The sequence below is a fragment of the Papio anubis genome, chromosome 7, assembly GCF_008728515.1.
Source record: "Papio anubis isolate 15944 chromosome 7, Panubis1.0, whole genome shotgun sequence".
Lineage (NCBI taxonomy): Eukaryota > Metazoa > Chordata > Mammalia > Primates > Cercopithecidae > Papio > Papio anubis.
This window is the reverse complement of record NC_044982.1, coordinates 130219033-130243875: the sequence shown is the minus strand read 5'-3', so window position 1 is coordinate 130243875 and position 24843 is coordinate 130219033. Positions and strand designations below refer to the sequence as shown.

Sequence of the window (24843 nt, the reverse complement as noted above, 5' to 3'; positions counted from 1 at the left end):
CTCGTACTTTATCTCAGAGCTATCTCCATTAAGTAGCTGAGAAAAGGTTTGAGAACATTTGTTTTAAAAATAATAATAAACATGTGATGTGATGGTTAATATTAAGTGTCAGCTTGATTGGATTGAAGGATGCAAAATAGTTTTCTTGAGTGTGTCTGTGACGGTGTTGCCAAAGGAGGTATTAGTAACATTTGAGTCAGTGGACTGGGAGAGGCAGACCCACCCTCAATCTGGGTGGGCACCGTCTAACAATCTAAGCTGCCAGTTTGGCAAGAATAAAGCAGGCAGAAAACATGAAGGACTTGACTTGCTGAGTCTTCCGGTCTGCATCATTCTCCCATGCTGGATGCTTCCTGCCCTCAAACATCAAACTCCAAGTTCTTCAGCTTTTGGACTCTTGAACTTACACCAGTGGCTTGCCAGGAGCTCTTGGCCTTTGTCCACAGACCGAAGGTTGCACTGTCGGCTTCCCTACTTTTGAGGTTAGGGAACTCGGGCTGACCCACCACTGGCTTCCTTGCTCAACTTGTAGATGACCAATCATGGGACTTTACCTTGTGATCGTATGAGTCAATACTCCTTAATAAACTCCCTTTTATATATAAATGAAATACACATGATATATGTCTTTATATGCAGAGCAAGAGCGTGACACAATTCCATCTTTTAAGCAACTGATACACAAAGATCTCGCAGCCAATCCCTACTGTACTTGGCAAAACTACTTTTTGTTGTATGGACTTTGAAGTCAAACAAACATAATCCAAGTCCCACTCCACCACTTACTACGGTACGGATGTGAGCAATTCAGTAACCGCCCTGAGCCTCAGCTTCCCTCTATTCAAAGGGAAAAGTCATGTCTACATCACAGGACTCTTCCTGAAGTGTGAATGAGATCACATGGTGATTCTGGCACTGTGCAGGCACTTTGGAGGCTGGCTCCTGAATTGTTAACTCCTGACTTTCAGGCCTGCCTAGGAATCAATGATGAACCATGTCAGCAAGATACCCTGTCTTCAGAAACATGATGACTCACTCACTGGCTGCTCTTCAGAACCCGAAACACATCACTGGGAATGAAGAGAGTGGAATTAGGTCCTGGTTTCCTGCAGCCGTAGATTCCGTGTGCTAAACTCAGCAAACCTTTGTGAGACGAGGATGTGGCATCCCACTGCAGGGAGGCTTGGGCCATTGCGATCTGACCAGTGCCCAGCCCTGCCTGATACCCAGGGTGAGGACTGTGCCCCTCGACACCCCATGGTTGGAAGCACTAGGACCCAGAGAAAGAGCCAGTGTGCTGGTGCCTCCTTCCCCAAACTGTGCCCTTGCTTGTTGCAAGCAGCTAGTTCAGTTCATGGCTTGGGGGGAGTCTCCCTCGGGAGCCAGCATGGTCACCGCTCACCAAGCACCACCAGCATCCCAGCAGCTGGAGGAAGCAGGCACAGACTAGACACGTCATGAATCCTAGTCTATACTCCCCATCTTCCCTACAAAGGCGAAAACCCTGGGCAAACTTTACGGAGCCAACAATATTCACTATCTACGTGGTGTTCAAAGCCAACTTAAATCTTTATTTCCTTTTGCTTCAAAGCAGAATACAAAGAGAGAAAATAGGCTTTCCATTCTACTAGAATTTCTAACATCATAAAATGCATTATTGGTTCCACAGTATCTAGTCATAAAAAAGACTGCTCTGGTTCTAGGGGGCTGTTGTTGTTATGATGATTTTCCCAATTGTTCTACAATCTGGCAGCTGAAATCCTGATAAGGAGTGTCCGTGGGCCAACACAGACCAGGAAACATAAAAACAGGAAGAAAAGAGATCTCGACTCTTTGCTCCCTAGTTGCATAACTTGAGACTTAGGGAATCAGAATATTAGACCTTCCAGGGACCTAGCATCCTTCTATCCAATCTATATTGATTAGATATGTGACCGTGCATGAGCCATCACTGAGCCTCAGTTTTCTCACCTGTAAAATGGGGAAAATAATTCCTACCTCATTGGTTAAGAAAATCAAATGAGGCTTGTCTATGCAGAGAGTTTTTTAAGCATTTTCATGTGATCATTATTTAACCTTCATAATCCCATTTGACAGGCAGAGATAGGTTACAGAATTTGCCCAAGGTCACACAACTAGTTGGAGGCAGAGCTGATGCGAAGACACCCCTGGTCACCAGGCGTGAAAATCTTGGATGAATAAATACCTATTTGAAATGCTTGAAACACCTAATCCTTCCAAATAGTCTACAATGTCCTCTGCAATCTTGTTTTCACCCTTCGTTTGTTTATTAGGTCTCTTTTTTTTTTCTAACACAGATAAGGAAAAGGTTAAACTCCAGTCCAACCACTTTCCAAATGAGGACACGTTCCAGGCCAACTCAAATTCACAAGGTTTACCTACTTGTTTTGCCATATTTCCACATGGTACAAGAATGTCCACACAGATCAGTCAGTGACCCAATCAAAACTTGGTCATTCTCCTCATGGCAGCCTGGCTCCAAGCAGGAGTAAAAGAGGATAGAGTCATTTTCCTATAACATGATCCAAGGAAATTCATTTCATCTTGGAAGTGGACTAGGCTGATGTGCAGAGAAGCCTGATTCAGTCCCAGAGAAAGCCAGATATACAGGGATTAAGGATTTGTGGTTGTTAAGATCCCCTGACTTCTCCTCCCTCTGCCTTTTACTGGTGAGATGCAGTTTGGTATCTGTTCCTAACCTCTTAAATCTCAACTGCAAAATTAGGGAAATAACAGTGACAGATTTTATTGTTTCAAGAATTATTTTATTAGAACACCAACAAAAGCCTGCGTTTCTCAGGTAAGATATCCCAGTTCCTGAAGACGAAAAGAAGAAAACCTGATTCTGGGTATAAAATTCTGTTTCTGTCATCAGTGAACTTCACCTTGGTCCCCTGGCCTCTTCCTCTTGGGATCTGCTTGCTTTATCCTTGTAAAATGTCTGTTTCTTCTCTCCTAATTAACTTTCTTATCATCATGACACTAAAGAAAAAGGTCATTCTCAGGTCATCAAATGCCAGTCTCTTGAAATCTTTATTTATTCAAGAAGCTCTGCAAATTAAAAGAGAGCAAGAACTGGAAAATGTTTAAAAACCTAATTATAAAACTATTATTACTTTAGATCAAGGATTGCAGACCAGAGTGCAGTGTCACCCAAAATAGAAAGTCTTTAAAGAATTGCAAAGGGAAGAGGCCGGGCATGGTGGCTCATGCCTGTAATCCCAGCACTTTGGGAGGCCGAGGAAGGCAGATCACTTGAGGTCAGGAGTTCTAGACCAGCCTGGCCAACATGGTGAAACCCCATCTCTACTAAAAATACAAAAAAAAAATAGCCGAGTGTGGTGGCACACGCCTCTAATCCCAGCTACTAGGGAGGCTGAGGCATGAGAATCGCTTGAACCCAGGAGGCAGAGGTTGCAGTGAGCCAGAATCATGCCATTGCACTCCAGCCTGGGTGACATAGCAAGATTTCATCTCAAAAAAAAAACAATTGCAAAGGAAGAAGCCAAAGGGCTCTACTAACATGCACCATGCTGATCGCTCCATTGGAGGCTCCAAACTCTAAAAGGCTCAGGCTTGCCTCCTCTTCAGCTAATAGGAAATGAAGAGGCCTCAAGAAACTGCTGGGCTTCCTTGGGCATGAAAATGACCAAAGATGCTATGAATGGATCTACTGACTGTTCAGATGCATGGCTGGAGTCAAGCACATGACAGTCAGGTCTCGCGGCCCTGGGAGCCATTCTGTCTCTCTAAGGCAGAGGCTTCACCCATTTTTTGACAACACATCTTTATAAGCATTTTTTTTTTAATTTGACGACTCTCCCCAATATCTATTTATTTGTTTATAAATAATATAGTGCTAGTATATTCCATAGTACCATGTGCAAATTACATAGTACTTATATACTATAAACATTATACATGCACAAACATGAACTTCTAAGGAAATACAAAGAAAAATCTGAAAGGTCTATGTCATTTTTTTGTTGTGCCCCAATAGATCTCTCAAGCACCATTCTGAGGCAATAGTTCTCAAACTTTGCGTGACCAAGAATTACCTGGAGAACTTTTTGAAATGAAGGTTCTCCAGGCCTTGACCCTGATATTAATTCCATTACTCAGTATTCCTGGGATGGGCCCAAAAGTTGTCCTTTGTCTGAGCTCTGTAGCTGACTCTTATTCTGATGCTCAATTGGATTTTGGAGCCACTGATCCAGACCCTTGTGTTTTCCTGCCCCCTACATTTTTTGCTACAATTATATCACTGTGGTCTTATCGTTATCCACCTCCTGGACACCCTCATGATCCCCTCAGTGAATTTAAACATTAAAAAAAAATAATAATATCAGCTACCATTAATTATTTCCTGTGGCCTAGGATTGCTGAGGGTTTCACATGCATTGCCTCACTTAATCAGACTAGGAAGGCATTATTAGTCCCATTATACAGATGAAGACAACTAAAGCTCAGTCACAATGTCTTATCCAAATTCACTCAGCTAATAAGTACAAGAGATAGATCAGGAATTTGAGCCTGTATCTGTCGGATTCCCAAGGCTGGACTCTTTTTTTTTTTTTCTTTTAGCGATAGGGTCTCACTCTGTCACCCAGGCTGGAATACAGTGTTGTGATCATAGCTCACTGCAGCCTCCACCTCCTGGGTTCAAGCAATCTCCCTGCCTCAGCCTCCCAAGTACCTAGGACTACAGGTGTGTGCCACCACACAAGGCTAATTTTTTGGTTTTTATGTTTATGTAGATGGGGTCTTGCTATGTTAGCCAGGCTAGTCTCAAACTCCTGGCTTCAAGTGATCCTCCTGCCTCAGCCTCCCAAAGCATTGGGATTTCAGGTGTGAGCCACTGCCCACTGCACCCAGCTCAAAGCATGGACTCTTGACTGCTAAGTATATTGCCCACAAAATAGGTCATTATAATTTATTGACCCTCTACTATGAACCAGGCACTTGACTGGATACCTTACACACAAATCTCTAATATTCATAGCATACCTCTGTTTGTAGAGGTATTAATTTCAGTCCACAGATTCTGATGTGCAATAAATTTCTCTATTCTCTGTAACCCATCTAAATTCCTCACTCCCAACCCCTATTTTCAGGCCTTCTGGATTTCTGCTTCCCACACCACCCCCAACCCCAGTAGTTATGCCATAGTTCTGGACCAACACAATAGCCAGGCATGGGGTGAGGGGAGTGTGACCTAGTCCTCCGTCATCGGTCCACATTGGTGGCCACTGAGGGGTCCATCCTCCCATCAACATGACCTGCTGGCCCCAGACACTCACTGCTCTCCTGCCCTACATCAAGCCAGGTGTATCTTTTGCCCATCTGCCAACACAGCCATTTCCTCTCTAGGTTCCTCTCTTCCAGCAGGATTTCTGGGAAGCAAGGGACTGTCCCCTCTGCTCTCAGACCCATAGACAAACCTCCCCCTTCCACACCACCTGCAAAGCCCAAAAGACTGTCTTACTAGTGATAGAAAGGTGAGGGGTTCCTTCTTCCTTCATATACTTTCAAGATATTTTAGCCTTTTGCTTTTCTTTGTTGGCTAGAATTCACCTGCCCACACTTTGGGAGGTCAAGGCAGGAGGATCACTTGAGCCCAGGAGTTTATGATCAGCCTGGACAACACAGGAAGACCCTGTCTCCAAAAATAAAATAAAATAAAATAAAATAAAATAAAATAAAATAAAATAAATAAAATTCACTTGCCCTAAGTTCCTATATTTTTGGAAGAAAAAAGATTTGTAAACTTCTCTCTACTTTGCCCCTCTTAAGTGGAAGGGAGACAGTTTGGGAGAAAAATAAGTTGATATCTCAAAATATTATCACAGACACATGTTGTCCCCATTTTATAGGTGAGGAGATTGAACTCATTAAGGTTATATAATATTATACACAGCAAGTAGATAGGCCCCCAGCTCAGGAAACCTCATACTCTGTGAAGTCCTCTCCTCTTCCCTCCCAGTAGCCTCCATGGTCAGCTTCAAGAAAACGCAACAGAGCTTGGGCATTAAAACCACCACTGGAAGTTTGGATCTGGTGATGGGGCAGGCTGGAAGAGCTTAGGTAGAGGTGAAAGCAGACACCACCCCAAAAGGGGACAGGTACCCACTCCTCCTTGTCATTTTCCAGGAGAGCCTCATAGAGTTTGAGTTGGCATGAGATGATGTTAGAGGAATGTTGGGTGGTGCAAGTAAAGGAACTACAAGAGCTAGAAATGATGTTGAAGGCTTCTTCCCATGTAGAAAGTGTTCTTAGCATGCAGAAAGTGGTAAGAAAGTGTACTCTGCAGAAATGTGGGGGGCGGGTGGGGGCACAGGGTTGGTTTCAGAGGCACTTGGATTCAGTGGTGTCTTTTGAAGAGTTTATGTCCAGAATAAAATGGGGAGTGGGAGTGGTTACTGTCAGTACCCAAAGGAGAGGAGATGAGGGTGGGCACAGGGGAGAGGAGCCCGAGATGGGTAGTCAGTTGGTTTTCCATGCCAGCTTTATAGGAAAAAAAAAAGTGGAACTTGCAGATTCTGCTTAACTGTGCAGGAGCCAGCCAAGTACCCAGGGCAGAAGTCCTTGCTCAGAAATTGTATATCTGATGGGCGCGGTGGCTCACACCTGTAATCCCAGCACTTTGGGAGGTCGAGGCAGATAGATCACAAAGTCAGGAGCTAGAGGCCAGCCTGACCAACATGGTAAAACCCTGTCTCTACTAAAAAAACAAAAATTAGCCAGGTGTGGTGGTACGTATCAGCAGTCCCACCTACTCTAAAGGCTAAGGCACTAGAATCGCTTGAACCTGGGAGGCGGAGGTTGCAGTCAGCCGAGATTGTGCCACTGCACTCCAGCCTGGGTGACAGAGCAAGACTCCGTCTCAAAAAAAAAAGAAAGAAAGAAAGAAAAGAAAAGGAAATTGTTTATGTGACGGGATGGTCCGCAAGCTGCAGGGCTTGGGAGGAAGGTACAGTCATAGGACAGAACACAGCTTTAGACTGGGTCAAGATCGTCCAAGTCTGCTGGTGGCTTCAGAAGACCCTTTGAATGAGGCTCGTCCAGGCAATAATTACCATGTTATCTAATTTTGCCCACTTAACATTTCCACTTGGATATCTAAGAGCCATCTCAAAGCCCCACGTGGCCAAGGCTGAATCTCTAATCTTCCCCCACCAGACCTGCTTCACTCACAGCTTTCCCTTCTTAGCTGACAGCAACCCCATTAATCTACTTGTTCAAGGTGAAAACCCAGAAGTCATCCTCAACTCCTCTCTGTCTCCCACATCTTGTAACTCAGCAGTCAGAAAATCCTGTGGGCTCTACCTTCCAAATATATCCAGCACCCATCCACCACTCCCCAGTTGCCCTGTTACCATGCTGGGCCAAGCCACCATCACCTCTCACTGTGTCACTGTAATAGCCTCCTAACAGATCTCCCCACTGCACCCTGGCTCAAACCAGAGTGATCTTTTAAAACTATAGTACAAATCATATCACCCTTCTGCTCAGAGTCGCCCCCGCTGTATGTCACTATAAAAATCAAAGTTATTACAATGTCTCCCCATTCATTGGCCTCCTTACTATTCCTGGAGCACGCCAGGCATACTCCTACCTCAGGACCTTCGCATGGACTGCCCATAGCTCTCCTCTCCAAAATGTCCACAGGGGCAACTCCCTCACTTCCTTCAAACCTTTGCTCAAAGTTTAACTTCCCAATGCAATTCACTCTAATCACTCTGCTTAAAATCCCCACCTTCTTCTCTCCAACCCCATGCTTTTCTTGGGGTGATTCTCATTGCATTCTACCAGTCTACATAAATCTCTTTTTTTTTTTTTTTTTTTTTTTTTTTTTGAGACAGAGTCTCTTTATGTCGCCCAGGCTGGAGTGCAGTGGCGCGATCTCAGCTCACTGCAAGCTCCGCCTCCCGGGTTCAAGTGATTCTCCTGCCTCAGCTTCCTGAGTAGCTGGGATTACAGGCACGTACCTCCATGGCCAGCTAACTTTTGTATTTTTAGTAGAGATGGGGTATCACCATGTTGGTCAGGCTGGTCTCAAACTCCTGACTTTGTTATCCGCCTACCTCAGCTTCCCAAAGTGCTGAGATTACAGGAGTGAGCCACTGCACCAGGCCCTAAATCTCTTCTTTATGATGTCAGTTATCCAACTCCTCCCACCTCCACTGATACATAAGGACTTGTATATCCCACATGCCTACAACAGGGCTTGGCACATAGCAGTCATGCCAAAATAAAAAAATGTTGAACAAATGAAGAAAGTTAAAATAAAACTAGAGGCCCAAAAATATCACAAAAGCCATCTATGGTAGCCTTTTCCCCACCTGATTTTGCTGAGTGGCCTTACTTTTCGTCCTCTACACAGCTGGAACATTAACGAACACAGAGGCAGAAGAAGTGTGTTTGCTCTAGGATCACCTCTCAATGAGTCACTTGGCAAGGGCATCTTTGCTTCCCCATCAACTCCTTTTGACATGAGGGTGAAGGGTTTTCTGTCCCTTTCAGTTGTAGAAACGTTGCCCCCCCACGCTTTGACCACAAGCATCACCAATTTCACTGAACCCAACAGAAATTTGGACCCTCTGGGGGCTCTCGGCATGGCAGGGCCCTTTTCTTTTCCTTTGGGCTTAGCCTGCCATTTGAAACACCACTTTCCTAAGCCAGCATCCCCCTTGCAGCACTGTCACAGGGAGGCTTAGGAAGCCACGTGGAAGCCACCTACCCCGACCTTTGGCAGAATTTCCAAACACAACACAGTAGCTTTAAATTGATTAATTTGGAACTCTGACCTTGGCCCCAAAAGGTAAGAATACATAACAAGGTATTTTATTCTCAAAACGTGTCAGGATAAGAAGCACTTCTGTAAATCGACCTTTTTAAAATAGATATAATTAGATTTGCGGTTGGGGGCAGTAAGGAAAGTATCTGAACAGTGGATAACATGTTGAGAGGTTAATTATTAATGGGCAGTCTTCCCTAACAAAGTATCTAATAGGCATTCTGGTCTCTTTGGCTTCAGAAATTAGCAAGAAAGCCTGGACCCCGGGTGAAACGGAGAAATGGATGTAAGTCCCCAGTGTTTCTCCATTCTCTTGGTTTTATGCATCTTTATCCAATCAAGTGCCCATGGACAAAGCCTGAAACCAGGTAAGAGCCTGACTTTTCTCCAGAGATGGGCATGAACTTTTCTTTTTAAAATGTGTGTCACAAAGAATCCAGGGGTTTCTGACTGGATGGGACAGAGCTTGCATTCAGAGCATGCCAGGTGGTTCTACACATGACCTCACAGGTTCACAGGGACACGTAGCCATTTGTAAGCAGAAATGAAATTTTAGAAAAGCATCCTGGGATTAAAAGTCTTCTAAGAGCGCCTGCAGCTAGCAGTGAAGTCTCTCGCATATCTGATATGGAAACAGTCACGCTAAAAGTTATTCAGTGGCAAATGATCTGAGAGCGATTCAGACCTTCCTGAGAGTTAATGTGGCATCTAATTTGCAACCAGGGAGCCAGGCTTGCAATGAAATGCTCTGTCGTGTTGGGGTTGTCTAATTGCCTGGCTCTCTCAGAAGAGAGGGGAGTTTATGAGAGTTCTATTTCCAGTCAGGTCTAAAGTAGAGATATCATTGCACAATTTCTAGATTTTGTTTTTCTGCCAAAGTTTTAGTCTGAGACTGAAGAATCCAACAGCAGTCCTGCCCGTTTTTGTTTGTAAATTCACAAACTAGATTGACGGCCAAAGACAGATCAAATGCCTGATCAGGCAGGTAGAGTGGAGCCCAGCTTCCAGGCTAACCAGTGGACCAATAAATGATGGATCAGTTAATTGAACAATTTGGCCAAACTAGACAGGTGTTTGGGACTTCGTTTTGGTACTGGATACTGGTCAGGAGCTAGTAACGCTAAGGTAGAGTCTTAGATTTTTCTTTTCTCTGAGACTAGGCTTGGAGGGAGCTCCAACAACTTTGAGAATTAGAAATTCACTAACAGGGGATGTATCTAAAAATTTCAGAAACTTTTTACCCTTTAAGGAAAACGTCATTCCTTTGTATTTGACCATAATTTTAGCTCATAGGTCAGTTAATAACTGAGTAGTAGTATTAATTATTGCTATTCACTAAGTATTTTCTGTGCCAAGCACTATACTATTTTTGATACATCATCTCATTTGTAAAGGCACATCCAAAAATGACCCTTACATAATAATTTAGAGCCATACAGGTAAAATTGCTGGTAATCTTTATTCCCTTGGTTCACAATGATTTTGCTCAACGGCCTTTCCTGCCCCCTGCCCCAGAATGTTGTATTTGTTTGTTTACTTTTTATTGACGTTTATAACACACTTCTAGAAAAAGGCCTATAACATAAATCCTCCATGAATTCTCACAAACTGAACCAGTATCCCCAAAGCCTTCCTTGTGTGCCCCTTGAGACTTAACATATATGATTTTTCCTTTGGGGAGATTTTTCACTAAGAGAAACACGTCAGTTGCTCTTTTGCGCCCGGCTTCTTTCGTTCAGCATTACGTTTGTGAAAGTCAACCATGCAGTTTCGTGGAGTTGAGGCTCATTCATTCTCACTGCCGTAGCATGCCACTGTGGGACCACACCACACTTCGCTTATTCATTCTACTGTCGATTGGTCAGGGCTGCTTTTGCAATGGAGCCATGGGAATTGGAAGCTGTGAATGCTGAGGTTGAGGTTGAAGGGCGGGACGGCATCCCCCAGGCTTCTGGGTATTGTCCAGATTTTCCCTGACCAATCTCATTGTCCTGGTCAGCCTGCTTCTTTCCCCAGGGCCTGGTTTGTGCAAATGCTGAGGGAAGTGATCACTATTAGCAAGAGGGTTCCTCAGGAAAGAGGATGCGAGTCAGGAGGCCTCTTGTTCTCTTGGAAGCAGAATCTCTTGGCAGAATTCTTTCTGCAATGAGTGAACCCAATCTGTGTGCATGTGGCTGGTGTGAAGTCTTTCTGAGGAAACTGCAGGGAAGCCAGTGTCCTGTGGCGGAGCCCTTGTCAGGAGCGTTTCTACACCAATGGTTCTCAACAGAGGCAATTTTGCCCTCCAGGGGACACTTGGCAATGTCTGGAGACATTTTTGGTTGTTAAGACCAGGGAGAGAGTGCTTCCCTCCCAGCATCTAGTGGGTAGAGGCCAGGGATGCTGCTTCACATCCTACAATGCACAGGACAGCCCTCACAACAGTGAATTATCTGGCCCAAAATGTTATTAGTGCAGAGGCTGAGAAACCATGATCTACGCCAAGCTTCAACTGTCACTCATCGAACACCAGGCAGTACTCCCTCAAGGACCCTTGCTCTTTAGCCCCTCCTCCCAGCCTACTTCTTTTGAGTATTTATTATTAATGACATCTTACTAATGGAGTCACTAATGTGCTGTGCACCCAGCATGTGCCAGGCACTCCACGGACATTTTATCTCATCCTCACCATATGGTTGAGTAAGCTGGCAGTTAAGTGCCTCGCCGGCGGTCGCATAGCTGGTCAGGGCAGAGCAGGGAGAGGTACCCGCAGCCTCAATCTGTCTACTGAGGCCGCAGTGCTCTCTGTCGAGCCCACACCCAGTGATTTGACAGCCAGAGGTTTCTAGAAAAGCATTCTGCTCCGTTCCTCTCACAGAGAGGCAGATTCAGACAGTTGTTCCTTCCCTTCAGCACTAACGGGGACTGGACAGAGTGAGCCGCTTGAAGCCCGCATGGCACATCACGCTTACGCCCAGCACCCCCCCTGCCTGAGACCCAGGTTCCCCAGCCACTGTTGCCATGAGAGCCAACGCTGCTCCAAAGAGCAACTGCTGCTCCTAGACCCTGGCAAACCCCACCTTCAGGTACTGGGCCCACTATCAACAGGCGCCTTCTCCCTCCCCTCCACCCCAGCCTCAGCTTCCAAATCCTAGGAGCAGCTGAAAGCCACCAATTTAGTCAGTCCCTCATGAATGTCACAAGCATACATGAGCACCTGCCATACGTGAGGCAGAGCCTGAGTACAACTCACACACTCTGTTCACACACCTTTCCTCTCTTAAAAAGCATTGAGGACCCCAAACAGTGTTTATTATGTGAGACATCAATATTTACTTCATTAGAAATGAAAACTGAGAAATCTTTAAAATCTGTTAACAGTTTTTAAAATAATAGTAAACCCTTGCATGTTAACACATAAAATGTAATTTTATGAAAAATAACTTGTATTTTCCAAATAATTTTAAATGGGGCAGAAGAGTGACATTGTTTTACAAAGAAATGTTGCAAATTTCTCTAGTATCTGGCTTCACAAGACAGCTGGATTCTCTTACCTGTTTCTATACTCAGTCTGTTGTGATGTGTTGCTTTGTTTGAAATGTAGGAAGAAAATCTGGCCTCCCATAGAGGAAAAGGGAGGACATCCTAAGGCGATCTCCCTGGGGCCTTAGCCTGCAAACTGCTGCGCTTGTGCAGTGGGCACGGTACAGCAGGGGGCTGCACAGCCATCCCTGCCTTGCAGGAATTTACGGCCAAATGGGTTAGGAGTGGGGTGGGGTGGGAATAGGGGGCCATGGGACTAGGTGGAGGGAGGATGTGCCAGCAATAAAAGGGCAACTGTCCGCGGAGAATTTAAATACAAATATAACCAAAAACTGATCTGCCTGTCATTATCACAATTCTAAAGAATGTCGGCCGGGCGCCGTGGTTCGCGCCTATAATCCCTGCATTTTGGGAGGCCGAGGTGGGTGGATCACCTGAGGTTAGGAGTTTGAAACCAGCCTGGCCAACATGGTAAAACACCATCTCTACTAAAAATACAAAACATTAGCCAGGCGTGGTGGTGGGCGCCCGTAATCCCAGCTACTTTGTAGCTTGAGGGAGGAGAATTGCTTGAACCCGGGAGGCAGAGGTTGCAGTGAGCCGAGATTGCGCCGTTGCACTACAGCCTGGGCAACAAAGCGAAACTCCGTCCCCCAACAAAAAAAGAATATCAGCGATAAAGGCAAAGCTCTTTCCAGAAAAAAGTAGTTTTATGGCCTAAGTTCTAAACAATCTCTGTGGTTTCTGTTGGGTTTTATGTAATAAGTATATGTAAGCTTCAAATTCATCACATTTTTATTATTTATCCTTTCATAAATATTGTGTTCTACATTGACATTAATTTGGAGAACTCCCAGTTATGCACTTGGCCCCAACATGCACAGATTCAGGGGCATGTTCTTGTTGCAAGGGTAAGTGTGCAATGGGTCAGATCCTTTGACGTCCTTATGTCTCCAGCCTCAGTGGCACTTATTACCTGCTCCTGCATGTAAACAGTAGATTCGAAATAAAAAGTGACAGCGTAGTGGTTGTACAAACAAAAAACCTGAACTTGAATTACTTCAATTTTGTCATCCTAGGTGACCCCTTTAAGCTTCTCATATGTGTTTAAAATTTAAAGCAATAAAACAGATTGTGAACAATGAGGTGTAACATCTTGTTTGGTAAGTAAAAATTTGGACTCATACACAAAATATTTTTACTGTATTTGAGTATCTTAAAGTTAAAATATATTTGTCTTTTTAAAAATTGTTCACTGCTTTATAACTGAAGAACAAATCGAGAAAGTCATGATGATTGCTGATTTTTACATAAATATTACTGAAATTGCTTTTGTCTTACAGAGCAGAGGGTCATTAAAATGATCTGTTCTGTGTGTCAAATACATGAGGTATACCACTGAGTAATGTACGTAAATGTTATCAGCTAGAACATGGCATGTGATGAGGACCATGAGAGAGGAATGAGTAGAAAGGCAGAGTTTACTTCCAAGTGGAGGGAAGAAGTCTTCTGGGAGGAGGTGGCATTTGAGTAGGGTGTTGAAGGATGGTAGTATCCGGACAGAAGAGAATGAGGCTTTCCTTGTACAATAGCAGAGGTACACAGCTGATAAAGTACATGGGCTTTTCAAGCTCAAAAATACCTTTCGAAAAATAGACCATCTAGGAAGAAAAAGAAAAAAAAAATCCCATAGAACGGTGTTGATAGCAACACTGGTTAAACTGCAACAAACTGGAAACAAGTTGAATGCCCAAGCACAAACCGTTGATGTCAGGGACTCCAGCTATTGCTAAGTCCAACTTCAAACAGGCATTGCTTTGAATACCTACTACTAAAAGGCACAGAAACTTTTGGGGGCAATACTGATGAAGTTCAGAATTAAAAGCTTATTGCTGGCCCCTAGGCACTCACGGTTTAACACCAGCAATCTTAGCACAGGGGATGCATTTCCAAGAGTCCCCAGCCTTCTGAGATGGTGCCCAAGGCTGTGTGTATGTGCATTTTGAGTGGGGGCAGGGGTCATAACTTTCAGCAAATTATCAAAGGGACCTGTGACCTCTGAAAAAGTTCAGTAACAACTGGTCTTGTAGCTTTGAAAAACAAGGATAAGCAAATTGTATATGCAATAATATATGGGGAAAAACAGGACTAAAGAATCCACATATTGAATCATAATTATGAAAAAACTGTAGACATGTGCTGTATATTGCCAGAGATTCTAAGTGTATTTAAAGATATATAAAGGGTTTTAAGGCTTTGGAGGATTTTAAGTACTTAAATGTACAAGAAAAATAAAATAAAAAGGCCCTCATCAGCTACAGTTAGATTGGTCATCCCAAGATGAACCCTGGGAAAGGGATTTTCCACTATCCTTCCGACCTGCCACCTGCACCCAACTTTGCAGGTTCAGCCACACTCATAATCACTACCCCAGCAGGGTCTGTCAGATTTCTGACAGGCCTCCACAATTACACAGAATGTCACCCATGACTAGTATTTGAGATACAGTCCAAAGATGAAAGTCATTCTTCCAAGAGTGCACGTAGTTCTGGAATCAGCAGAGGGCCAGCTCCCAGCATTCCCGGGAAATTCTATTTTTCCCATGCAAGAGACCCTCCCATCCACGGCCAGCCTTCCTAGCCCTACAGCTGAGCATGTCTGTGGTCCTGCTGAAAGGCCCACCCTGGAGAGGCGGGGGACAGCAGCCTGTCCTCCACTCTGCTTGCCTCTCACAGGGATCCAGGACTGGAACCCATATTCTTTCATTCTGAGTTGGAGAGAAAACTACAGGACTGACGGTTGAAGGCATGGGGTCTGTAAGCTGACCCGAAAACATGAATCACCAAATAAGTGCGCAGCCAAAAGCCAAGAGAATCCAGTACCTGGCTTCCCATGATGGCCCTCCCCCTGCCCTCCTCTCCACATCAGCTGCCACAGTGCTGTGGGCATGCTGGGTCATTGCAGGTGGCACAGCAGGGAGAGAGGCAGAGAGAGGCTGGGCACTGAGACAGGCCAGAACAGTCCCCATTTCATGAGGGGAATGTCACCACCGGGGCCTCAGCCTGGGTGTCCCTGACAGCCATGGGCTCCACGCAGAACAGAGGTCACAACGATTCTCACATCCAGGAAGATGCTGTGCGCTGGCCCCCAGGAGGGTGACCAGTTTTGAGCTGGGCGCTCTCACCTGGGAATTGGGGTCCAGCCCACTAGGGAAAAGGACTGACTAGGGGCCAATAGGACCCTCCAGATCCCTGCCCAACAGGCTGGACTTCAGTCCCAAGGTGATACCTAGAACAAGGGGGCCAAGCCTAGTCTGTCCCGCAGCAGGTGGAGGAGCCGCTGTAAGAAAGGCAGTCGGGTCTTACATTCAGGTACCTACTTGGGGCGAGAAGACCAACTCCAGTCACTCCAGCCTTAGAGGAGTCAGGGCGCCCACCTGGCTTTCCCACAGAAGGTGCTATTCCTAAACATGGTCACAAAGTAGCGCAGTGACAGCTCATCTGCTTCCGGGTTCCGGGAGAGGGTTTCCGGCTCGGGAGAATGGAGCTTCTGGGTGACCGGAAGACGCGGCTGTGGGCCAACTTCCCTTTCCTCCCCACTTAGGGCTCTATTTCCAGAAGCATTCTTCATTTCATTTTTTCCCCAGTGGGGCTTGGCTAGGGGTGGGGAGGCAGGGGGAAAAAGTGAAGAGAATGAAATCCATGGAATGCAGGTGGAAGCCTGTTTGTCTACAGCATTTTCACCTTCACACGTGCAGGTTCATAGTCAGGGCCTGGTGAAGTCAGTTCTGGCACGGCTCGCCAGTGGACGGTCAGTGGCCCTTAAAAATAGTTCTTAGGAAGATGTGTAGGTGGCGACGCTGAGTAGTGTTTATGTTCCAACACGAAAAGCAGGCCTCATTGTGTGTGTCCTGTGATTACAACTGTGTGAAAATACATGTGTTTGAGAAAAAATGCTGGGAGAAAATCCATGAAAATGTTTATACGTCCGTTGAGTTTGTATCTAAACTTTTATATCTTTCCCTCTTTATGTAATGTTATAGTATGTATATGGCATATTGACTTTCATGATTTAAATACTCAGAAAATAAAGTTACTACGAAATGATAAAATAAAGGGGTTTGACTAGATCAGTGGTCCTGGAACTATAGTGGGCATCGAAGCACCTGAAAGGCTGCTTTTTCTATTTGTTTGTTTTTCCCGAGACGGAGTCTTGCTCTGTCGCCCAGGCTGGAGTGCAGTGGCATGATCTCAGCTCGCTGCAACCTCCGCATCCCAGGTTCATGCAATTCTCCTGCCTCAACCTCCAAAGTAGCCAGGATTATAGTCGCACGCCACCATACCTGGCTATTTTTTGTATTTTTTATAGAGACAGGGTTTCACCGTGTTGGCCAGCTGGTCTCGAACTCTTGACCTCGTGATCTGCCTTCCTCAGCCTCCAAAAGTCCTGGGATTACAGGTATGAGCCACTGCCCCGGGCCAGGGCTTATTAAAATAAGACTCTGGGGCCCTAACTACAGAGTTGCTAATTCAGTGAGCCTGGGGTAGACTTGGATATTTGCGTTTCTCATCAGTTTCCAAATGCTGCTGCTGGTGTGGGGACCACAGAGAACCACTAGAAAAAAAACAAAAGAACCAAGACTTGAACCCAGGTTACTGACTTCCAGGCTAGGGTGCTTCCTACAGAAACAACATGAGGCTACATGGCAAACTTCATTTCTAACTCTCTAGGGTTGAAGGGGTGAGAATCAACATCTATTGCTCCCAGATACTGACCTCTTCCCCAGTAACTACAACCCCAATAATATTTAAAACCCCAAGATATTTGTGAAAATGTATTCATCCAAAATAAAATATCTACATGCTAAAAAGAAAGCAGTCCTTGAAATGAAGAAAAATTCCCAAGCTGAGCATTACTTGTAATTGGTAGAAAAATAATCATTGCAAAAGCTAATTAACCATCCACCCTGAGCCGCTCCTTGGCAGGCCTGAAAATACGATCAAGAAAATTCTTTTCCTATGAGTGGGGCGTTATCAAAGCTAGGCAGAGCCTGTGGGTTATCCATTGACTAGGACTGGCCTTTCCATGACTGCCAAAAACTTTCCAGTGACAAATGTTCCAGCTTCCTTGTCCCAAGAGAAGCCAAAGTGGTAAGAAAACAAACTGCTTTATACTGAAACATAACACGATCAACAGCAGCTGTGACAGCATTTATTAAACCATCCGCTGTGTACCAGGCCCCACGGTCAGCAGGAAAGTATATCCCTGAGGATACAAAAATGAAAAAGTGTGCATCCATTCACCAAAGACTTCCCACTATGCCAGGGTCTCTAGCCCCTTATGGGATTGTGTGGGGCAGGGAGGTTGGAGGTTGGGAGAGGGGCATAATTTCAACACAATGCAATTAGTTTGTAAATACCATTGCGTACAAAATGTTACAAGAGCCCTGAGGCAGAAGAGGTTGGCTGAGAAGCCTTTACAGAGGAGGTGATATCTGAGCTAAATCTTGAAGTTTCCTTCAAGAAGTGGAAGGACCTTGTAAGCAGAGGGAAAAAGCATGAGCCAGCCTTGCTTGACTCGGAGACTGGAAAAGGGAGAGGGAAGTTGGGAATTCTTGAGATGTGGGGGAGGCCCTGGATGGGGTACATAAAAAGAAGTGACCAGAGGGAAGGACCACAAGGGCCATCCTCAGAAATGTTGTCCTCCTCCTGGAGGCAGGGCAGACCACTGATGAGGGGGGTGTTTTTAAAAGGCTGCCTTTCCCAGCCGGGTTGATAGCCTTATCTCGGGCTGGCTAAAACCCTGACCACTCCCTGATAGAGAGCAAGGTTCCCAGCAGGCAAGGGCAGGGTGGGGCCCAGCACGGACCAGTTTTGCAGACTCACCTGGCCCTGCACCCACAAACACTCAGCTCTTCCTCCAAGGCAGGCCTCAACCTCGGGCAAGTCTCTTTGAAGTTTTCTTATGAATTGCTATACTGAACACTAAATCATGGGAAAGATGAACACCCATGAAAACTGAAGCAGGAGCACATAACCGAAGCTTAATATGAATCTTCCATCTTAAAAATACCTTATTCTATGTCTGAAAAGAGAGCCATTTGGAAATTCCACGTCATACTCTCTTATAGACTTACAGCAATTTCAACTTTAAAAATTCATTCTCACCTACATTATATCACTTGATTCTTACAAGAGCCATGTAAAGAATATTGGGTAGGAATTCTTATTCCCGTTTTAGAGACTTAAACATTCACTATCGGCGGACCACGGGGACAACAGCTGACATCAATTGCAAGTTAGTTTCTGTGGTTTACTGCAGCAAGGGAGAGCTCACTCCAGACTTGGGCTTGTGCTGGATAAGTCTAAGGAAGGGTTGGAAAGCAAGGGGAATTCTGGATTGGATTCTGTCAAAAAGGAGGCCAATTCAATGATTTGGCATCATAATAATTTCATAGTTAATTATCACTAATTATTATTTAATGTAATCAATAAATGATCTAGCAGATGGGAAGACGAAAACAGGGTTGAGCTGGCATTGATACAGGAGCGCAAGTCACTCCTGTTAGTCAGAAGAGGGAAATGTTTAGTGATGGTTTTTGATGTTGGAGTGGCCTCCTCCCTGTCTTGATGCAAACACAGATGTGGAGGGTCTGTGCTGCACATGTTTCTATTCTGTGGGCATTGTCTCCAGTCACTTGTGAATATTATGGTCTGGCTGATGGCAGAGCTGGTTTTTGTTGTTGTGCTGTGTTTTTGTGTTGTCTCTCCCAAAGGAACTTGGGGAATGCCTTTGAGGTCTCTTAATACCTATGCCCTAGCTGCACAGTTTTGGGTGATACCCTTTACCTCCTTACCTCTGATCTCAGGAGTAATAGCGTCCCTTCCACACTGACATTCTGGGTGTGAACGGGACTGATTATAACGGTCATCGTGGTGCCAGGAGATCTGCAGTGGTGACCTCCCCTGGTATCAGCTATTTAAATGTTATCAGGAAAGAGAAATGTGGAAAATTTCTACCCATTTCTATCCAAAGTTCTATCCATTTTAAGCATGTGACCTTTTACCCTAACTGAACCTTGACTCATTTGCCTCAAGCAACTCAAAGATTCCCAGACACCAGAAGAACAAAGATGGGATTCCGTAAGAACAGCTCAAGCAATCAATTGCCCAGTTCTTGCCATTTCTTGCCCAGTACTGTCTTATTCAGCGCCAGACATGCAGCAGTGTTTGATGGAGTGCTGACAATGAAAAGGGATATCTGATGGCTGTTTGGAAGAAAATTCTTACATTTCTTGAATTGAGCTAAGATGTATAGAAAAATAGAAACATTTTAAGAATGTTTCAATGTGCCAAGTTCTTTGCCTATTTATGTCAATTAATCCACGAAAACACCCTGTGAGATAGGTATTACCCCACTTTACAGATGGGGAAATTGTGGTTAGAGTGTTGAAGAGACTCTCCTTAGACCACTCAGCTAATAATCTCTCTGGTGTAGCTGAAATGTGGGCTTGCCTGAAGGGCAAAAAGGAAGAAGCAGCCTCCCAAGGTCCTGTGATTCTCACTGATGCTTACTTCTAGAGGTTCTGGAGTCCCTCTGAGAGCCCACATGGGTATCTTAGCCTTCAAAGATATCTCATTTGGTTTTGGGGATTGTTTTTGGCTTTTTTGAGTCTCACTCTGTTGCCCAGGCTGGAGTGCAGTGATGTGATCTCAGCTCACTGCAATTCCCACTTCCAGGGTTCAAGCAATTCTCCTGCCCCAGCTTCCCAAGTAGCTGGGATTACAGGCATGCACCGCCATGTCCAGCTAATTTTTGTGTTTTTGGTATAGTCGGGGTTTCTCCATGTTGGCCAGGCTGGTCTTGAACTCCTGCATCAAGTGATCCGCCCACCTCGGCCTCCCAAAGTGCTGGGATTACAGGCGTGAGCCACTGTGCCTTGCCGAGGTATCCCATTTTGGATAGGGGAGCCTGGGACATATTCTGAACCTCTGGGTCTGGCCACTTTTTATCATAAGTTTCTGCTCACCTTACACAACTGGGATTGATGGGCAGGAGCAGCCTCAGTGGCCCAAGGGGAAAAACCTCTGGACAAAGCCCTGGACCCCTCACGTCTCAGCCTCCGTCACTGCTCCTGGCTACCCAAAGTCAAGCCCTGAAACACAGATGTGAGCACAAACCCAGGCAGCCCAGAGAAAGGCACAACCCTGTGATGTCAAGCCTGAAAATTCTGGGCTACTTTTAAGGTCACCAGGGATATTTCGAAAGAGCTGAAGCTTTTTCCTCCATCCAAGAATCCTCTAGCTTCCAGGTCGTTTTTATGAGCTGAAGAGGACCCTCCATGGCTCCTCGGTGGCTTGGTAATATCAAGACAACACCTGAGAAAGCTCCTTTCACGCAAATCTCTGTCTCACGCGTCCGTGGGAAGACACCACCAAGCAGGCTTTGTGTGAGCAACATGGCTGTTTATTTCACCTGGGTGCAGGCGGACTGAGTCCAAAAAAGGAGTCAGCAAAGGGTGGTGGATTATCATTAGTTCTTATAGGTTTGGGGATAGGCGGTGGAGTTAGGAGCAATGTTTTGCGGGCAGTGGATGGATCTCACAAAGTACATTCTCAAGGGTGGGGAGAATTACAAAGAACCTTCTTCCATACTCAGAGGGTGGTTTCTGGATGTCAGAGATTTCGCCACACACCAGCTCTGTGCCAGGCCTTGTGCTGGGACCCCAACATGGTCACTCAACATTCACACAGTCTAGCAGTCTGCCCCGACTGCCAGGACAAAGGACCACAGACCGGGGGTCCTCAACAGAAATGTATTTTCTCACAGTTCTGGAAGCAAGAAGTCCGAGGTCAAGGGGTCAGCAGGCTGGGTTTCTTCTGAGGTCTGTCTCCTTGTCTTCTGATGGCTGCGTCTCTTCCATCTGCACACAGTCTTCTATGTTTCTGTGTCCAATCTCCTCTTTTTATGAAGACCCCAGTCACATTGGATTAAGGCCCACCCCAGTGACCTTATTTCACCTGAATCACCTCTTTGAAGACTCTGGCTCCAAAAGCAGTCACGTTCTGAGGTACTGAGGGTTACAACTTCAACGTATGAATCTGAGGTAACACAAAATTCAGCCCACAACACCCAGCAAACGCTTTTCTAGGCCCTGCTGTGACCCGGGTCCTGGGCTTGGCACTGGGAATACAGGGGACACTGCAAATCTCTCTTTGTTCTATTTGAGCTTCCGCAACTCTCCGGGAGGCTTCCAAGTTAGAAAAGAGTCTTACAAATACACAGGAGATTGGAAAGTGAGTAGTAAGTCCACACCAGGCCCAAACAGGGGGCCTGTGCTGAGGGGGTACAGGAAGCAGCAGCCCTGCTGAGACACACAGGAGCCTGCTGGCCGGCCGCTAGCGGGGTGGGAGAGGGAGTGGGGACTCAGGGAGCCTGGGCTGGGGAGGGGCATCTGCCCTCTTCAACAGAGTGACTGGGACTTTCTGGCAGCGTAAGCAATAACTGGCAAGAGACCAAGAAGTCGCCGTTTAGCTGGCCCATGTGCGAGTGAGTGATAAAACTCACCCTCCGGCTCGGCGCCTTATGGAACCATCAACTCTGCATGGATGTGCTCAGTGTGGACCCCAAACCTGCTCCCTCTGGCTTCGAGAGCTGTTTCTCCCATACAGGCTGGCTTTAGCCAGGGGGTTGCCTAGACTCGCCCAGACCTCAGACGAGGGGAAAGGGCCAAGGCCGACGGCCACTTTCTCATCATGTGCCTGCCTCCCTTCCTTCACCCCTTCAAGTCCAAATAGAAGGGTACGATGATGGCTGGTGCCTGAGGACAGAGCTGGGGCTGGGAGGACAAACTCCTGGGCTCCTGTTCATGTCTGGGCTACAAGATCCTGGCATAAACAGGGGCTCCTGGAACAGGGGAACTAAACCACAGGTCCCTAAGGGAGACTCTGGGTGGGAAAAGAGACCCAGATTTGGAGTCGAAAGGCCTGGGCCTGAGTCCCAGCTCCATCGCTTCCCAGCATGTGGCCTTGAACAAATCACTCCAGGCCTGCAGACCTCGGTCAGTCATTAGTAAAGAGAAGATTACTATTATAGAGACCCCCACTGGGCTGTTTTGAGGGTGAAATGAGACCACGTAAGTGAATGCACTTTGAAACTATCCGTTGCTGGTCACAAAACTAACATGTGTAGGCATCTATTTACTAGTCATATAATACTCACTGGATTCATGTACTACTCCCAGTATTTTTCTCTACTTTTTATTACAAAAGTGTTCAACTACAGAAAGAAGTTTAAAGGATGATACAATGAATTTCCATATTCCCTCCAGATAGACTCAATAACTGTTTGCATTTTGGTATATTTGCTTTATCTCTATGTGCATATTTATATGTGTGTGACGTGTAAAACCAGTTGAGACAAGAGGGGGAAGGAAGAGAGAAAGACACACACATATATATCCCATATGAAAGTTGTGGACATCATGATACTTCAATTCTAAATATTTATATACTAGTTTTTTTTTTTTTTTTTTTTTTTTTTTTTGAGATGGAGTCTCACTCTGTCACCCCTGCTGGAGTACAGTGGCATGATCTGGCTCACTGAAACCTCCACCTCCAGGGTTCAAGCGATTGTCATGCCTCAGCCTCCTGAGTAGCTGGAATTAATGCCTCTTACTAAGGACATTCTCCCACATAGCCCCAGTATCATCACCACATCTCAGAAAATTAAAAATAATTTTATACTATCCAATATCCACACCTCACTCCAGTTTCCCCAATTGTCCCAAGATAGTTGTTTATAGAGTTTTTCAGATAGAAATCCACTCAAGATCCTCCTGTTGCCCTGTTTGCTGGGCTTCTGCCATGTCTCCCCAGTGTCTGAGGCTGTGAGCATCTCGGTTGCTTGGTGCCAATGCTCACAGTCATCTGTGCTGCCCACTGTCCCATGGCCCCTTGCGGACCTCTCTCCCATGGCGCTGGCTCCTTGCGCCCAGCTATCTGCTTACACACCTCTCTCCCTGCTGGAGGATAGGCACCCCAAGGGCAGCGGCCAGTCTTAGCTTAGCTACTGTTGTTTCCCCAGAACCCACACACGCCTGGCATGGAACAGGCACGTGGCAAATGACAGTTGCATGTTTGAATCTTCATCAGAGGGCTAAGCAACATACACCTTTAAAAAGTGAGTTTTGGCCAGGTGCAGTGGCTTATGCCTGTAACCGCACCACTTTGGGAGCCAGAGGCAGGCAGATCACTTGAGGTTAGGAGTTCAAGACCAGCCTGGCCAATATGGTGAAACCCCCTTCTCTACTAAATAGACAAAAATTAACCAGGTGTGGTGGTGTGTGCCGGTACTCCCAGCTACTCAGGAGGCTGAGGCAGGAGAATCGCTCGAACCTAGGAGGTGGAGGTTGCAGTGAGCCGAGACTGTGCCACTACACCCAGCCTGGGCAACAGAGCAAGACTCCATCTCAAAAAAAAAAAAAGTAAATGAGTTTTAAGTAATTTCATCTGGCAAATTCTGTACCCCTGTCAGAGCTAATGGAAAGCATCCCAGATGCCCAGGAGACCTAGCTCAGGCCCTGCCCTACTTCCCCATCTAGAAGTGACCACTTGGGCTCTGAAATCACTTGGGCTCTTGACTAGTCTGTGCTCAACATTTGTGACAGGACCATCGACTGAGGGAGAGCTGCCCTCCAGACCCCAAGTCTCCTCTGGAAAACACACACGTACATGAGAAGCTGGCTCTGTTCCCATTATACGTCTTACAGAAGTGATTCCAAGTCTTGTGAGTTTCTGTGGAACCAGAAAACCACTTCCAGACCAGCAGGAGTGAGAAGAGGGGCATGCACATCATGTTTGCTTCGCTTTCTTGCATGTATCACTTCACCACGATGTTCAGGACCTCAATGAGAGTTTTCAGGTCTCCCAGCTTCAAATTGTGCTTTCCAGAGCAGAGCTTCTCCAAATTTCAAGTGCCTGTGAATCATCTGGGGAGCTTGATACAATCAATGTTTTTTTAAAAGTAGATTTGGGATGGGCTCCGAGATCCTGAATTTCTAACAAGTGGTCTGGGTGACACCAGTGCCACTGGTCCCCGAATTACACTTTGGGAAGCGAAGTTCTAAAGGTCACAAAAATAACTTCTCATTTCTTCAGTGAACTGGTAATTAGCACCTATGGCTAAATATAAGGCAGTGTTCTAGCATCAGAGGAACAAGGAAATGGGAAGAAATACAAAGAAGAATAAGACACAGACCTTTGACTCAAATCCAACTGGATATCCCTTTATACTTCATCTAGCATTTTGCTTAAGTTGGTTGAATTCTTACAATAACCTATAATCTATAAAATATACATTGTTATTCTCACTTTACATATGAGGAAACTGGGACTGATACAGCCTAATTGTCATGTTCCCCACTAGTAAAAGAATGCAATGAGGTTTGAAATGAGGCCAGTGTTGTTCTGCATGCACCTAACACTTAATCTGAAGCACTTCCC

General features: G+C 45.6%; 1 protein-coding gene across 1 annotated transcript in view; it reads left to right on the top strand.

Annotated features, from left to right (window-relative positions):
• LOC101023172 (hepatic triacylglycerol lipase) overlaps window positions 1-24843 on the top strand; it is a 159003-nt gene that overhangs the window by 11792 nt on the left and 122368 nt on the right. Inside the window, exon 2 of the mRNA XM_003900989.5 lies at window positions 9059-9186. Within this exon, the coding sequence (XP_003901038.2) occupies window positions 9099-9186 (88 nt within the window). The 5' untranslated portion in view covers window positions 9059-9098. The remainder of the gene's footprint in view (window positions 1-9058; window positions 9187-24843) is intronic.